At 41.1% G+C, this 15,904-nt stretch overlaps 1 protein-coding gene across 1 annotated transcript in view; it reads right to left on the bottom strand.

Moving 5' to 3' along the window:
• Nucleotides 1-11,225, bottom strand: part of LOC124148813 (cubilin-like) — a 29,680-nt gene extending 18,455 nt beyond the window's left edge. Inside the window, exons 1-7 of the mRNA XM_046520125.2 lie at nt 10,893-11,225; nt 5,593-5,674; nt 3,823-3,947; nt 3,261-3,410; nt 2,035-2,119; nt 1,165-1,292; nt 461-610 (exon numbers count right to left, since the gene is read on the bottom strand). Of these exons, the coding sequence (XP_046376081.2) occupies nt 461-610; nt 1,165-1,292; nt 2,035-2,119; nt 3,261-3,410; nt 3,823-3,947; nt 5,593-5,674; nt 10,893-10,968 (796 nt within the window). The 5' untranslated portion in view covers nt 10,969-11,225. The remainder of the gene's footprint in view (nt 1-460; nt 611-1,164; nt 1,293-2,034; nt 2,120-3,260; nt 3,411-3,822; nt 3,948-5,592; nt 5,675-10,892) is intronic.
• Nucleotides 11,226-15,904: the final 4,679 nt, after the last annotated feature.

Here is a 15,904-nt window from a genome sequence, read left to right as displayed (position 1 = left end):
TTAAGTGTTGCATATGATGTAAAGTGTTATGGATGTGATAAACCAGTCCTGTGAATTTGGTGTCACGATCCGAAAAATATGGTAATGGGGTCACCTTGCAGGAACAACTATTATTGAGGTGCATATATCCATGGATCTCCCGATGTGTGTGTGTAAGAAAATTACATGCGGCACGAAAATTTAGCACATGCACCAAACGTTGAAAACTGGTTAATTTGCACATAAAGTTCCACGTCAATCGTCCTGCTGATTTCGGGATTTACGAAACGTTGTAGTGGAATGGTGTTTTTTGTAAATCATATAGGGATTACAAGCAAAATGGTCCATTGTCGAGAGTATAACAAGGTACAACTATACATTGTATTGCATTAGTGATGGCACAGCTACTACTGATGTAAAATTACGCAAACATCCACAATAAAACATTATTCTTCAGGATATAAATACCAAGACAGCTTACTCGGCACACTCTTGTATTGAGCGGAAAATCCTTTATTGACCTTCGACGCATCCGAGGTGAATGTGATCTTCATGCTGCTGCCTCCACTTTGATAGCTGGAAGTCCGCCTGCCACAGATCGTAGATAGTGTTTGAACTGCGCCTCCTGAAGCTGAAAAGGGGATTATCCTAATGAAAAGAAAGAAGCGGGAAGACCCTAAACTGTGTGTGACTGTACGCACATGTACATGTAGTATGCTAAGGAATACAAGCAACTGACAGTAGTGAAGAGAATATCAGTTTTTATATTATCAACACAAGTTATTATTGTTCGCTTTCATGAAGGTAGGTTCTTTATTGTGATCCGTATCAAACCTGTAACACATTCAACACCATGATAACTCCATTGTACGACGTTTTCATTTACCTTCCAAAACTGGCTCCCACAGAAGATATCGCTTGGGTGAGATCAAGCGATGTCTACACTGTAGATATCGCTGCAAATTGCATCACAATTGCATGTAGACCATTGTGACGTCATTTGTTACCATGACGTCACAATCAAATGACATCACTAATTGCTCTGCTACTGAAGCTGTAAGCAGTACTTTTTACACAAAAGTAACTGCTTATTACTGTCTACAAACTGAAAAAGTTGGAAGAATGATTTTGGATGATAAATAAAATCACCAAAAGACACTCGGGTGAGATTCGATATATATTTACCTATATCCGCTACGGTTACTTTATCATAGCCACATGTTTGTGATGACTGAATGTCCGTGTCTGTAAAGTCCACCTGCAGTCTGTGATTCGCATCCCAGGCTTGAATTGAGTATTCACATGATAAAGCACTGAAACAAACACATTACATTCACAGTTTTACCTTGTAATAATGATACCATTTTGTTCACATCGACAAACAATGGTATAATTGATAAAAAAAAATATTACGTACATAAAATATATATTTTACTTACACAGATAAGATGCCTTCCATAGAAACTGTAGTTATGTTGTAAGAGTAAGAGACTGAGTAAAGAAATGTTTAAACATTACTGATCATATGAATACACTTATACTTTTATAAGCAAAGTGTACACATCATGATTATGGTGTGTGTATTTTTTCTTGTTTAATTTGGAGATTCCGGGTATGAATATTGGTCGGGTGGTCATGCTCGGTAACTTGATTGATACATGTCATCGTATCCCAATTGCGTAGATTGGAAACCCGTGAAGATCCGGGGTAGACTAGGTCTTCAGTAACCCATGCTTGCCGTAAAAGGCGACTATGCTTGTCGTAAGAGGCGACTCAAGGGATCGGGTGGTCAGGCTCAATGACTTGGTTGATGCATGTCATCGATCCCAATTGCGTGGATCGATGCTCGTGATATCAATCACGGGATTGTCTGGTCACACTCGATTATTCACAGACCTACGGCACATAGCTGGAACATTGCTGAGAGCGGCGTTAAACAACAAACAAACAAACAAATGTGCTGTGGTTAACTGAGTTGCGATGGGTTGAATGTCAACTATAAAATATGAATCACATGTTTACTTCGACTCACAACACAATAGTAATAATACCTACTTGAAATAGGAATCGGGGTATCCAGGTGTGTTGAAAACCTGCTTATCACGTGTTGCGGTGTACGTAAACGTGCATGGTGATGCTTCTGAAAAGTGATAGGATCATTTGATCATGACGCAAATATGTTTTACATATTGAAGAAGTAAAGACACAGTTTAGTTAATAGAACGCAAGTGTTCTTGTCATTAACTGCAAATACATGAGGTGAGGTGAAATGGGGTTAAACGTCGCATTCAAGATTATTGCACTTATATAGCGACGTGCATGCACGTGTGTGTGGCTGCTTGTACTAGTCCGGACTTATAGTCCGATTTATAGTGCTAGCACACTGAGATACCATGCTGCAGTTTAATATGAATACCCCACTCAGACACAGTATACTGACTCCGAGCCGACCAGTCCTTGTTTTAGCCCCTTAATGCCGAGCGTCAGACAGGGTAACAACAAGTACCATCTTTTAACGTCTTTAGGTATGACGCGGGCTTCCGGGCGGACGCTCTTCCACTAGACCACGGAGGCGGTCTTGCAAATACATGAACAAATATACATGTACTGTAGGGTATATTTAATTTAACGTGTAAGGGTGAATGTAAGCAATTGAGTTTTGATTTCCGCTTTCAACACGATTTCTCACGGGGAATGTCCCGAGATATCAGCCTTAAGTAAGAGGTAAACACACATTCGTCACCACTCGCCCCTTTCCGTAACCTTCAAGAAGATTCCCGGAATAACACGAGTTGGTCACGAATGGTAAAAACAACTGACGAAATCGTCGAGTAATGCAATCTGGGATTAGAACCCAATACCATGGAATCCTGGTCCGACAAGAAGGGACACAACACTGCACAGCGTATTCAGGAGCCTAAGGCGACTGTACCATTAGTACAAGCATTAGAAATAAGCCAAACGTGATCTTTTCCACATTTGAGTAGGATACTCCTGAGGACAGAGATATAATCTATTTACCCGAAAATTCGATACATCCAATTAGACACCTACAGGTTAAACTATAAATATATATAGTGAGACTAAACTTTGTTCTTTGCTTTAAGTTTACTGTTCGACACAAACGGGAATTCGACACATACGAGTTCGAGACAGCTAGATTCGACTGTTTATCTAAACATTGTGTAATGAGGACAATGCATGAATTTCTGAACATTAGAGCAACATATTTTTAACAGCTGTGTAGTTCGTATTTTCTCAACAACTAAGGTGCTACATACTGTCTCCATGGTAGTATCGGAACTGGAAGCCTCTTGTCTCCAGAATACTGTTGGAACGAAATTCAAGGTACATGTTCCGTCCAGATGAGGTCACAAACACACGACTGTCTCCACATAACGTGTGTAGCTTGTTGGCAGAGTTGGAGTCACCTGGAAATATAAATGACAATGCAGGAGAATAACCAGCCTTGATAATATGAATGGATCACTGAAAATCAGTGGTTAGACCAGGTGTTCACGAAGAAAATGCAAAAAAATGTAACAGAAAATATAAATAGCATTATTGACATAGCTCAAAACTGAAAATGTAAATGCATTTAATAACTTGGGTAAACGATACAAAGACACCATGTATGTTTTACATGTGCGTCTGTCTGATGCTAGATTTCTGTTGCAGTTCATTCATGACTTACACAGACGTTAATTTAGATTGACCTGGATTTATTATTGGCAGTTCAATGTACATATGCATAAGATATTTGTTGAGATTGTATTGTCTGTAACATTGTCCTAACTGTGGAAAGCTACTGTAGTTCTATATACTAGTAAACGATGGCATTACCGTCATAGATGATAAGGGAATCGTCAACACAGCCGCTGGACGGTTGTATCATCAAGTCCACTGTTTCCAGGATGACATTCTGGGTAGAGTTGGATGAACTGAGACGCCACCAGCAGGTCAGTGATCTAAATCAAAATAACTCACACGTTCCTCAGATTGAATGTGCACCCGACATATAAATCACTGTGTCCAGCTGCGTCTCTCAGGGCGTGTTACAAACCTTTGTTCATGGGGTTCTAATTCCTCTTTCTCTCTGATTCTGTTTCCTTTTGAGCACCATTACCGTGGGTTTCACCGAAGGAAACGTGGAAGATCTGCATCCCTTACATGAGCATAGCTTTCCACAAAGATGACACGCCACATTGTATCTGTTTTAAGCACCATTACCGTGGGTTTCACCGAAGGAAACGTGGAAGATCTGCATCACTTACATGAGCATAGCTTTCCACAAAGATGACACGCCCCATTGTATCTGTTTTGAGCACCATTACCGTGGGTTTCACCGAAGGAAACGTGGAAGATCTGCATCACTTACATGAGCATATCTTTCCACAGAGCTGACACGCCCTATTGTATCTGAAATACTGTTGAACATGGCGTTAATAAAAAAACTCATTCACTCAATCACTCACTCACATAACACTTGGCATTATTTCACTTGACGACATGTTGTGGTTTCCCATTGTATTCATTGCAGAAATGTCACCATCGCTTCATACACGTGATGTATATATGGCGACAACGTAAGTGCATTCAAAAACAAGAAAAGGCCAAAGCCTTATGGGTGTTCAATTTTTAATCAATATAAAATAAGAAACGAAAAAGATATGCCGCTTCAGGCAACATTTTGGAACTCGAAATTTACTGGGACAAACATGATCAAATTGGCAGTGTTATCAGAATATTCTCCAGCAACATCTATCAGAAGCATCAAATACTCGTTTCTCTCCATGCATGCATGGTTATATAATCTGGAACAAAATAAGTATACATTTGTATTGATTCAACTGCATGTATATAGATTCAACTGAAATTAATCTATATATGTAGGACTCTGATTCATGGCGGATTCTCGGATCAATGGCAGATTCCACTCGTGGGGCAGATATTGTCACATACTCAGATCTATGGCAGATTATCACACAATATTAAATTATCATACAATAATAACACTTTCTGTAGCGCTAACGTTGTATATATTCGTGTATAGAGGCAGACTTTCGATGAGCAATAGTGTGATTTCTCTGGAATAGTTTTATCATTTTTCCCTTTGGAACAGCATCGTCGGTGCTGGACTTGCACATCGGCACTTCTCTAATCATGTTCCCCGTTTCATCGTAAAAAATAATTTTCAAAGACCTTCCGCACCATCCTCTCATTTACCGGAATTGATCAACTTCCTGAATATCTTCACACTTCCCATCTTCGGATTCAGAGCCTTTACACGAAGAAGTCCTTGGATTTGTAAATAAATCATTTTAAAATGATTCGGCAAAAGTGTGTTTCGATACTGGTTTCTTCCTCTGCCGAAATAAATCCGCCAAAAGAAAACCTTCATTTTCTAGGTGCCCGGGTTCGACTGATCGCTGTGTCTATCGGTAATGGACGTCATACTTACATGACGTCTTCTTAAGCATGACGTCACATAACAATGGAACTTGTTGTTAATTCACGGATAAGACATCATTGCAAACATGATATCACATAACAATGAGAATCAGCCACGGATTAGAGTCTCGCCACAGATCTTAGTCCTACGTATATACTTACTTGTCATATTTGATAGGATAGCCTGGTGAGGTTAGAAGCTGCTTGTCAACCACTGCGGTTAGATTCTGATTACACTGTGTAGCTGTAATGTGAAATATATGATATGTAGCAAGGTAGACATAGTGATTAATTTTTATGTCAGTTCAAAATGTCTTACAATCACCCATTCTCACTAATGAGGTGCATTTGATGTCTACATGAACGTCGGAAAGACATAACATCTTTTGTACACAATTAAATGTTTCTAATAAATTGTCTAGATACAGATTAAACACAATGACACTGAGATCAATTGTAGTATATCATGGCGAAATGCTAAATAAGCAAATTGATACCTACGTTACCTGTCGCACTTAATACACTAGACCAACAAAGACATTATTTAAATATTCGTAAGAAAACGTGTTAAATAAACTGTAAAATACTGCAACATTGCTTTATCATATGTTGATCCCAATAACGTGGATCGATGCTCATGATAACAATCACCAGATTGTCTGGCCCAGACTCGATTATTTACAGACCACCGTCATATAGCTGGAATATTGCTGAGTGCGGCGTAAAACAACAAACAAACAAACTGTATTATATGTGTTTGTTGTCTTGAATTATGTTCAAAGTTGTAGAGTGTTGGGCTGGTCTAGTGGATAGAGCGTCTGTCTGGGGAGTGGAAGGGGGGTGGTTTGATCCCCTGACCGCGTCGCAATAAATGGCGTTGAAAGATATTACCCTGGCGTTGGGTATTACAACAATTGCATAGAATAATTTATCCATAATGGGAAATAAAACTCTCTGGCGAAAGAATGTATACATTGAAAATATCAATTACAAACGTCATCTAATCGCTGAAAACAGTGGACAAAATACTGCAAACCATGATACCCGTATCAAAATACATCACCATCAAATACCCGTTTCCTGTTTGTTTCTTTTTAGGGGGGCACGGGTGGCCCAGTCGTCTAAGGCGCCGTGCAGAGTTGCGTCCCTTGGGCACGCCAGAAACCTATGATTGTGGGTTCGAATCCCGGTTCGCCCCGATTATGTGTCTAGGTTTGTCAGCACCATACCCGTGCTCGTGGGTTTCACCGGAGTGGTAAACGTCTGAGACCTGCATCACTTCGGGCTTTCCTCCCATATTAAGCTGACACGCCGTGATATGACTGGAATACTGTTAAAAACGGCGTTAAACCCAACTCACTCACTCATTGTTTGTTTCATTATAAGCCACCATCAAATATGGGTGCATACTTTCTATTACCCGCCAGTATAAATGATTTCTAGCCACGATCTGACATTCCCCAGACACAATAATCATATGTTGAACATATTCATGTATAATCCCTGAAGCTACATTCTTGAAAGTTAAAAGTTTGTGCAATAGACCATGTCGAAATGAAAGCTTTAGGATACGTTATTGTGTAACAGACATGCATTTAGGATGCCTGCTGGAATGGTGTCACTTTCTAGCCACTATCGTCATACTTTTCTTCACTTATTGTATCGCTTACAATACACGATATGCTTGATCCAACAGTCACTGTCGTCAGATAGTATGCCATTCACAGCTAATGTTTATAGTTTATAATTCTGACGGTTGAGCGTTTCACGGAGTTTGTGATGCAGCTCCTGTCGAAGTTCAGGTCATTATTTCCTGTACACCTTTCAGGTGCATGTATTTTCTGGATATGGTAACTGGTTCTTGTTGCGTGAACTATCCTTAACATACAGACTCGAATTTTGAGATGCACACATAGAGGCCATTGTCCCCGTGATACAATACAGGGACAACTGCAAGGCTTTGTCAAGCGTTTGGATATTGAGGTATCCATTCACGGTTCACCGCAATAATGATAAATCCATCGACTTTGCTGTCTGGCACGAACAATATCAGACTTTGTTGACTATGGCTACACTTCCTTGTTTGCTTGGCGATGATTTCATTAGGGAAGAGACTGCATTGATTAACTCAGTTTGATAAACATGCATTGCTTTTAACCGTAATTAAGAGTCACGAATCGTTATTCGATCTCCTTGTCACTCACATGCTTTTAGTCCAAGGGAAAGAAGCTTAAATGTAAACTTTTCCATAATGATCATTCGCGGATCCAGAGGGATCCAAATTTGTTTGTGAAAACTATCATTATTAAATCTCCACACCACCCAGGCATAAGTCACATGGTTTTAATAGCCCAACACAATTATTATTTTCGTTAAATTAAAGTCGGAAGTATCTACAATAAAAAAGGCAGAGTGAGTGTAGGCGAAATAAGATGTAGGTAGAGTGAGTGTAGGCAACATGAGTTGTAGGCAAAGAGTGTTGGCGAAATGAGCTGAAGGCAGAGTGAGTGTAGGCGATTGAGTTACCGCCAGGATAAGTAGGCGAAATGAGTTGTAGGCAGAGTGACTGTAGGCGAAAAGAACTGTAGGCGAATTGAGTTGCAGGCAGTGTGAGTGTAGGTGAAATGAGTTGCAGTCGGAGTTGTGTAGGCGAAAAGAACTGTAGGCAGAGTGAGTGTAGGCGAAATGGGTTGTGGGCAGAGTGAGTGTAGGCGATTTAGTTACCGCCAGGATAAGTAGGCGAAATGAGTTGTAGGTAGAGTGACTGTAGGCGAATTGAGTTGCAGGCAGAGTGAGTGTAGGCGAAATGAGGTGTAGGCAGAGTGAGTGTAGTCGAATTGAGTTACAGCCAGGGTGAGTAGGCGAAATGGGCTGTGAGCAGAGTGAGTGGGGGTGAAATGAGTTGTAGGCAGAGTGAGTGTAGGCGAAATGACTTGTAGGCAGAGTGAGTGTAGGCGAAATGGGTTGTAGGCAGAGTGAGTGTAGTCGAATTGAGTTACAGCCAGGGTGAGTAGGCGAAATGGGCTGTGAGCAGAGTGAGTGGGGGTGAAATGAGTTGTAGGCAGAGTGAGTGTAGGCGAAATGACTTGTAGGCAGAGTGAGTGTAGGCGAAATGGGTTGTAGGCAGAGTGAGTGTAGGCGAAATGGGTTGTAGGCAGAGTGAGTGTAGGCGAAATGGGTTGTAGGCAGAGTAAGTGTAGGCGAATTGAGTTGCAGGCAGAGTGAGTGTAGGCGAAAAGAACTGTAGGCAGACTGAGTGTAGGCGACTGAGTTACAGCCGGGGTGAGCAGGCGAATTGAGTTGCAGGCAGAGTGAGTGTAGGCGAAATGGGCTGTAGGCAGAGTGAGTGTAGGCGGAATGGGCTGTAGGCAGAGTGAGTGTAGGCGAAATGGGTTGTAGGCAGAGTGAGTGTAGGCGATTTAGTTACCGCCAGGATAAGTAGGCTAAATGAGTTGTAGGTAGAGTGACTGTAGGCGAAAAGAACTGTAGGCGAATTGAGTTGCAGGCAGAGTGAGTGTAGGCGAAATGGGTTGTAGGCAGAGTGAGTGTAGGCGAAATGGGTTGTAGGCAGAGTGAGTGTAGGCGAATTGAGTTGCAGGCAGAGTGAGTGTAGGCGAAAAGAACGGTAGGCAGACTGAGTGTAGGCGACTGAGTTACAGCCAGGGTGAGCAGGCGAATTGAGTTGCAGGCAGAGTGAGTGTAGGCGATTTAGTTACCGCCAGGATAAGTAGGCGAAATGAGTTGTAGGTAGAGTGACTGTAGGCGAAAAGAACTGTAGGCGAATTGAGTTGCAGGCAGAGTGAGTGTAGGCGAAATGAGTTGTAGACAGAGTGAGTGTAGGCGAAATGAGGTGTAGGCAGAGTGAGTGTAGTCGAATTGAGTTACAGCCAGGGTGAGTAGGCGAAATGGGTTGTAGGCAGAGTGAGTGTAGGCGAAATGGGTTGTAGGCAGAGTGAGTGTAGGCGAAATGGGTCGTAGGCAGAGTGAGTGTAGGCGAATTGAGTTGCAGGCAGAGTGAGTGTAGGCGAAATGACTTGTAGGCAGAGTGAGTGTTGGCGAAATGGGTTGTAGGCAGAGTGAGTGTAGGCGAAATGGGTTGTAGGCAGAGTGAGTGTAGGCGAAATGGGTTGTAGGCAGAGTGAGTGTAGGCGAAATTGGTTGTAGGCAGAGTGAGTGTAGGCGAAATGGGTTGTAGGCAGAGTGAGTGTAGGCGAATTGAGTTGCAGGCAGAGTGAGTGTAGGCGAAATGAGTTGCAACCAGGGTGAGTGTTGACGAAATAGGTTGTGAGCAGAGTGAGTGGAGGCGAATTTAGATGTATGCAAAGTGGGTTTGAAGAACAGCCACGTCACACCCTGTGATTTCACTTTCTAACAAGACGTGATCAATTGTCAACATTTCGCAGATGGCAAAACTTATATAGTGCAGTGCAGTTTTAGTATAAGATGAGTACATGAAGATTCTCGCTCATATCTCTATATTTGATCAGGTGTGGCTCAATATATATCTCAGATTTAAAACAAACAAGAATGTGTTTTATATAGTGTATCGACACAATTGAATTGTATAAACATGTTTTTTGTCACAGGTGCAGAGGAAGTGCGATGAATCACATGGTTTCGGTGTATCTATAATTGGATTTTCTGTCACTCTTGCTAAAACACCCTTTGTGGACTCCTTGCACAGCATTGTATCTCAGTGGTTAAGCGCTATAAAACCGTCATTGATCCAGACTAGTACAAGCAGACAGACTGATACACACCCGCGTGCGTGAAGCGACCTTCACCTCACCTCACCCTAATTCAGGTAACCGGAAGCTGTTACACTGATATCCTCGTGGGTGGGCACAGGTAGAAATAGTTAATTATTTATGTACAGCACTGCCACCAAAGATAAGAAATAACGATTCAAGTTAAGAATATCCCGAACTGAATTTGTATTGATTGCTTGTTTGTATCACCGATCAACATTATACACCAACGAGATTATTCATGACACGGAGATACAATTACCCGTCGAGACCCTTTTGATCATATCATTCAAAGTGAGACGAAGGCTGACCTATAAAATTGCCTCAGACTAAAAATAGCCAGTGGTCTCAGGTAGAAGAAACGCCGAGAAAATCTTTATCACTCTCCTAGCAACGTGTGTTTTGTCTGCATATATCAAACATTTATCCCACATAATGGGGTTGTCTTTTTCGTCACATGACATTAACATTCTGGATCAAACAAGGCATGTATGACGACCGGAGTACATTTAGCACAGCTGTGAACACTACATGTGTTTTGCTGTAAACACAAGGGTATATTGGTGTTGTCACCGTGACATAACATTAACATTCTGGGTCACACCAAGCATGAGTGACGACCGGTATACGTTAAGCATAGCTGTGTACTTTACCTGTTACCAGCTGTAAACACAAGGTGGCGCAGTAAGACATATAACAAGAGGATTGTCCTACCTGCGGTAGCGTGGAGGCTGATATATACTTGTACCATCAGACAGGTGATGCTACACATCCAGTAACTCCAGTCCATGGCGACATATGTGTATATCCTGGCTCGATACTAGATCTGTGACACATGCGTTATTTATTGTCCTCCTCTGCTTTCGAAATCTTTTATTGCAGGTGAGCGCTGTGGTGACGTCAGTTTGTCGCTATAAGGACTGAATGCGCGCTCGCTGAAACAGTATATGCAAATATAACCGAACCGGTATCACACGACCTGTTTGTATTGGTTTTACTGAGAACCTAAATGTGTGAGATTTCACGCGAACATTACATTTGTAGAATAGTCAATGTTTAACGACCTTAGGTATTACACGTTCGTTTCTCTGTCATGAAGAATTGAAAAAATCCAAATGGAGGCGACATACTCGAACCGCAACACACTTCACTTTATAACCCCACGGGCGGTGTTTAAACATTCATTGACATATTTCGCAATAGCTTGTGCGCGTTAAACGACAGTGTTAGAAACAGTACTTGAAGATCACATCTAGCGATCTGATTAAAAAATGTACACAAGCTCCGTTTCTGACACCCTCAGTTCCGATCAGAATATTCATATGATATTGGTCGGTTAATATCACCAGACGATTACCATTTATACAAGAATACAAAATGAGAAAAAATGTATTCCTCGGATAGCTATAAGGTTCATTCTCCACTACGTGTGCATATTACATGGGTTTTATAGTTCTGCTTCAGCTGGTTCATTGACAAACATCACCGGTTGAGATATATACATGTATGATATGGCTGCGTCTTACATGTGCCATTTGTTTAAACATGATACACTGCAAATGTTTTACCCCTTTTGTGCCGTGTAACATACGTTACACAATCATTTGAAAAACAATAAAACTCAAATCAGTATTGACATTTCAATTCAAAATAATTTTTTTGCTGAAAAACAACTTTATTCTGAATAGAAAATTATACCAAAAACACAGGTACATTTGTCCACAAGTGTGTCACATTATATTTATAAATGTTATCGCAAATAGGGCACTATATATTAAATTCATAGAAACATATTTTTTGTTCACTAATTCTTTTAGACATCTACGTGTTAATGTTGAAAATACAGTACAGTGAGTTTTACACACATATATTAGAGGGCACTTGTATTATTGCTGGAGATAATTTAAGTTCATTGAATTAGTGAATTAAGTCACATGTGTTTTAAAGGAGATCTATTGAATCAACAGATTTTAAAACATGTTAAATAGTCACATAATGTGCATATTTAAACGAAAAAGCCATATGTTATTTCATTGTTATCTAAAAGGAAACAAACAAGTGCCCTGGTCCAACTACCAGTACGTGTGTATATTGAAATATAGCAAGCCAGAACACCCGATCCCGTTAGTCGCTTTTTACGACAAGCATAGTCGCCTTTTACAACAAGCATGGGTTGCTTAAGACATATTCTACCCCGGGTCTTCACGGGTCTAATCTACATGACATTTAGGTGATGTTTCGGTTACTCTTGGTGTATTAAAGACGCGAAATGGGGTATTGTGTTGCGTTAGAAGATGTGTTAGAAATTGATTAAAAAAAAATATATCATGGATATGTTTTTGCCTTTAGAATGCTTTTTCAGGTAATAGACAAAGTGCAAATAAGTGTTTGTCAGTTTTATTTGACATATGTGTTTTATTGGATATACATGTACGTATATTATCGACAATTAAAGATCAGTCAGAGACGGATCCATGGTTTTTCAAACGGTTTATTCTGTGAACAAAAAGTGTTTGGGGGATAGCCACGTGTGAATGTGGTGTGTATGTTTCGGGAAATCATAGCCCTATGCTAATTGTTTGGTGTAAAGACAACACAATGAACAATATTTTGACAATGGTAAGCGTCAAGCTACACCTGGCATGCTTTTTATAACAAGAATAACTGTCTCACGAAAAAAAAATAATTAGATAAACATTCAATTTATTTAGAAACGTGAGGATTGACAAAATATTTTTCTCACTGATTATTGACCACACAGACAGGGTTTTCTAGCCAATATCTAAATGATTTTTACACGTTGCAAATTTGAAACTTTCCAGTTTGAGTTTCTGGTCTTTCCGTGCTGACATTTGATTGATCCTCTTCACTCGATAGGTCTATCTGGCTTCCCACGCTACTGTCCAGACGTTTTAGACTGACCACGGGCTCATACTGACATGGACGAATATGTGTGTGGTCATTGAACGAAAATTGAACATTTTCATCCGAGACATTGTCAGGTAATGCCATGGCGAACACTTTACAGAAACAGTGATCGTCTTCAAGTGAGTTGTCCACGATGATTGTTTGTTTGTTTGTTGTTTTACGCCGAAATAATCAATATTCCAGCTATATGACGGCTGTCTGTAAATAATAGAGTCTGGGTCAGACTATCCAATGGTTGACATCAAGAGCATCGATCCACGCAATTAGGATACGATGACATGCATCAACCAAGTCTGGCCACCGGATCCCGTTACTCGCTTCTTACGGAAAGCATAGTCGCCTTTTACGACAAGCATGGGTTGCTGAAGACTTGTCCTATCACGGATCTTTACGGGTCCTGTCCACTATCACATGATGACATAAACTCTCTGTAATTTCCGGAGTAGGTTTTTAACGTTTTTTGATTGCTTATATTGACCTTAGAAAAAATATTTGTTTTACTGTCTGAAAAGTGATTTAATCCCATATTTAATATTTGCATTGCCTTTAATATACAAAATAATTTCCATTGAACAGAATATACTGACTGAGTGGGTATTTAAGACATAATACTGCAATACCATTGAAAAAGATGCATCAACGTTAATTACAGACACATTACCATACTACCAGATAACGTCACAGACAATTTTAGAATCACTCACTCACTCACTCGGGCACATGTAGCTTTATGGATATATGCACTTATTGTCATCTTTATAGAGCGTCGAACTCCAGACATAAGTGGTTAAAACACATGAATAAATCTAGATTGGATAAAAAAAGGCTACAAAACCCTTTCCATATCCAATACAAATATCGATTGTACGATTCCGACTATGTCATGAGCATGTGTTTATGAATCACTATCAAATAGTAATGATACCAGGTGTACGCGAAAAGGTGAGCGTATCCTGGCCCACCGGTGGCACCCGTCGCAAACATATGCAAAGTCAAGTCCATTGTTCACCTGAAAAAGCACGGGAACATACATCTTCCCGAGGCAAGAGAGTTAACTGACTTTAAAAGTCCAGTTTCCACCCTTGCCGAACTAGGCTGGAATTCCTGGGCTCGATCGTAGCGCCACCAGTGGCTATTACGAGTTATGTCCTTTCTATGCCTCTCCTATTGACCAATCAGATTCAACCTCTCGTATCACTTGCATTTGATTCAAACAAAACGGTGGCGCCCAGTCAAGACGATCTGATTGATAATCAAGATCTATATTGTGATAAAACGAGTCTTACATCGCGAAGTGCATCAAATCACGTGAGCACCTTGATTAAAAGCATGAACAGATTTAGAAAATATCTGTTGACAACGAGTTAGCAGTGCACATGCTTTGCAAATCCTGCAGTCGACCGAAATCTGCATGACACTTTACGAACCGGATTTTGATTTCGGTGCGCGATTTTGATTGGACTATGCATAGACTCGTTAGTCTAGCCAAAATCTAACTCCATAATACCAAAAGCTAGAGCTGCAGGAATATTGCTCGACATGAAGGGAAAATTGACTTTAGGAAACTTGAAGTCATCCCACTTGTCATACAGTCTTTTGTCACTCTGAATCTTTATGCATAGATCTAAGTATGAAACAGATGAGGCGGTCTCACTGGTCTCCTTCATTTCTAGTTCAGACAGGTAGGTAAATCAGTGGAAGGGACAGCTGGGTAGATCAGCGGGAGGGACAGGTGGGTAAATCAGTGGATGGGACAGGTGGGTAAATCAGCGGATGGGACAGGTGGGAATATGAGGGAGGGACAGCTGGGTAGATCAGTGGAAGGGACAGCTGGGTAAATCAGTGGAAGGGACAGCTGGGTAAATCAGTGGAAGGGACAGCTGAGTAAATCAGTGGAAGGGACAGGTGAGTAAATCAGTGGATGGGACAGCTAAGTAAATCAGCGGAAGGGACAGCTGGGTAGATCAGCGGAAGGGACAGCTGGGTAGATCAGTGGAAGGGACAGCTGAGTAAATCAGTTGAAGGGACAGCTGGGTAGATCAGCGGGAGGGACAGCTGGGTAAATCAGTGGAAGGGACAGCTGGGTAAATCAGTGGAAGGGTCAGCTGGGTAAATCAGTGGATGGGACAGCTGGGTAAATCAGTGGAAGGGACAGCTAAGTAAATCAGTGGAAGGGACAGCTAAGTAAATCAGTGGAAGGGACAGCTGGGTAAATCAGTGGAAGGGTCAGCTGGGTAAATTAGCGGAAGGGACAGCTGGGTAGATCAGTGGAAGGGACAGCTGGGTAAATCAGTGGAAGGGACAGCTAAGTAAATCAGTGGAAGGGACAGCTGGGTAAATCAGTGGAAGGGACAGCTAAGTAAATCAGTGGAAGAGACAGCTAGGTAAATCAGTGGAAGGGGCAGCTGGGTAGATAAGCGGAAGGGGCAGCTGAGTAAATCAGTGGAAGGGACAGCTAAGTAAATCAGTGGAAGGGACAGCTGGGTAAATCAGTGGAAGGGACAGCTGGGTAAATCAGTGGAAGGGACAGCTGTGTCAATCAGTGGAAGGGACAGGTCTTAAATCAATGGAAGGGAATTGGCTGTTTGATTGTTGTTGAACGACATCATATCATCGATTTTCCTGAAGCTTAAGTTAAACTATTTGGCCTTGTTTTGACTTTGCCAATTCGAACAGAAATTCCGATTCATATGCATAAAGAAACAGATCTACAATTGGTGCCCATGGGACTGCCTACTTCTTGCCTAAATGTCTTACCCCCAAATATTACGTGGATGTTATCAATGAGAAAGTCCATC

Source organism: Haliotis rufescens, unplaced genomic scaffold, assembly GCF_023055435.1.
Source record: "Haliotis rufescens isolate VD_foot unplaced genomic scaffold, xgHalRufe1.0.p SCAF_1, whole genome shotgun sequence".
Taxonomy (NCBI): domain Eukaryota; kingdom Metazoa; phylum Mollusca; class Gastropoda; order Lepetellida; family Haliotidae; genus Haliotis; species Haliotis rufescens.
This window is presented reverse-complemented; position numbering and strand designations above follow the sequence as displayed.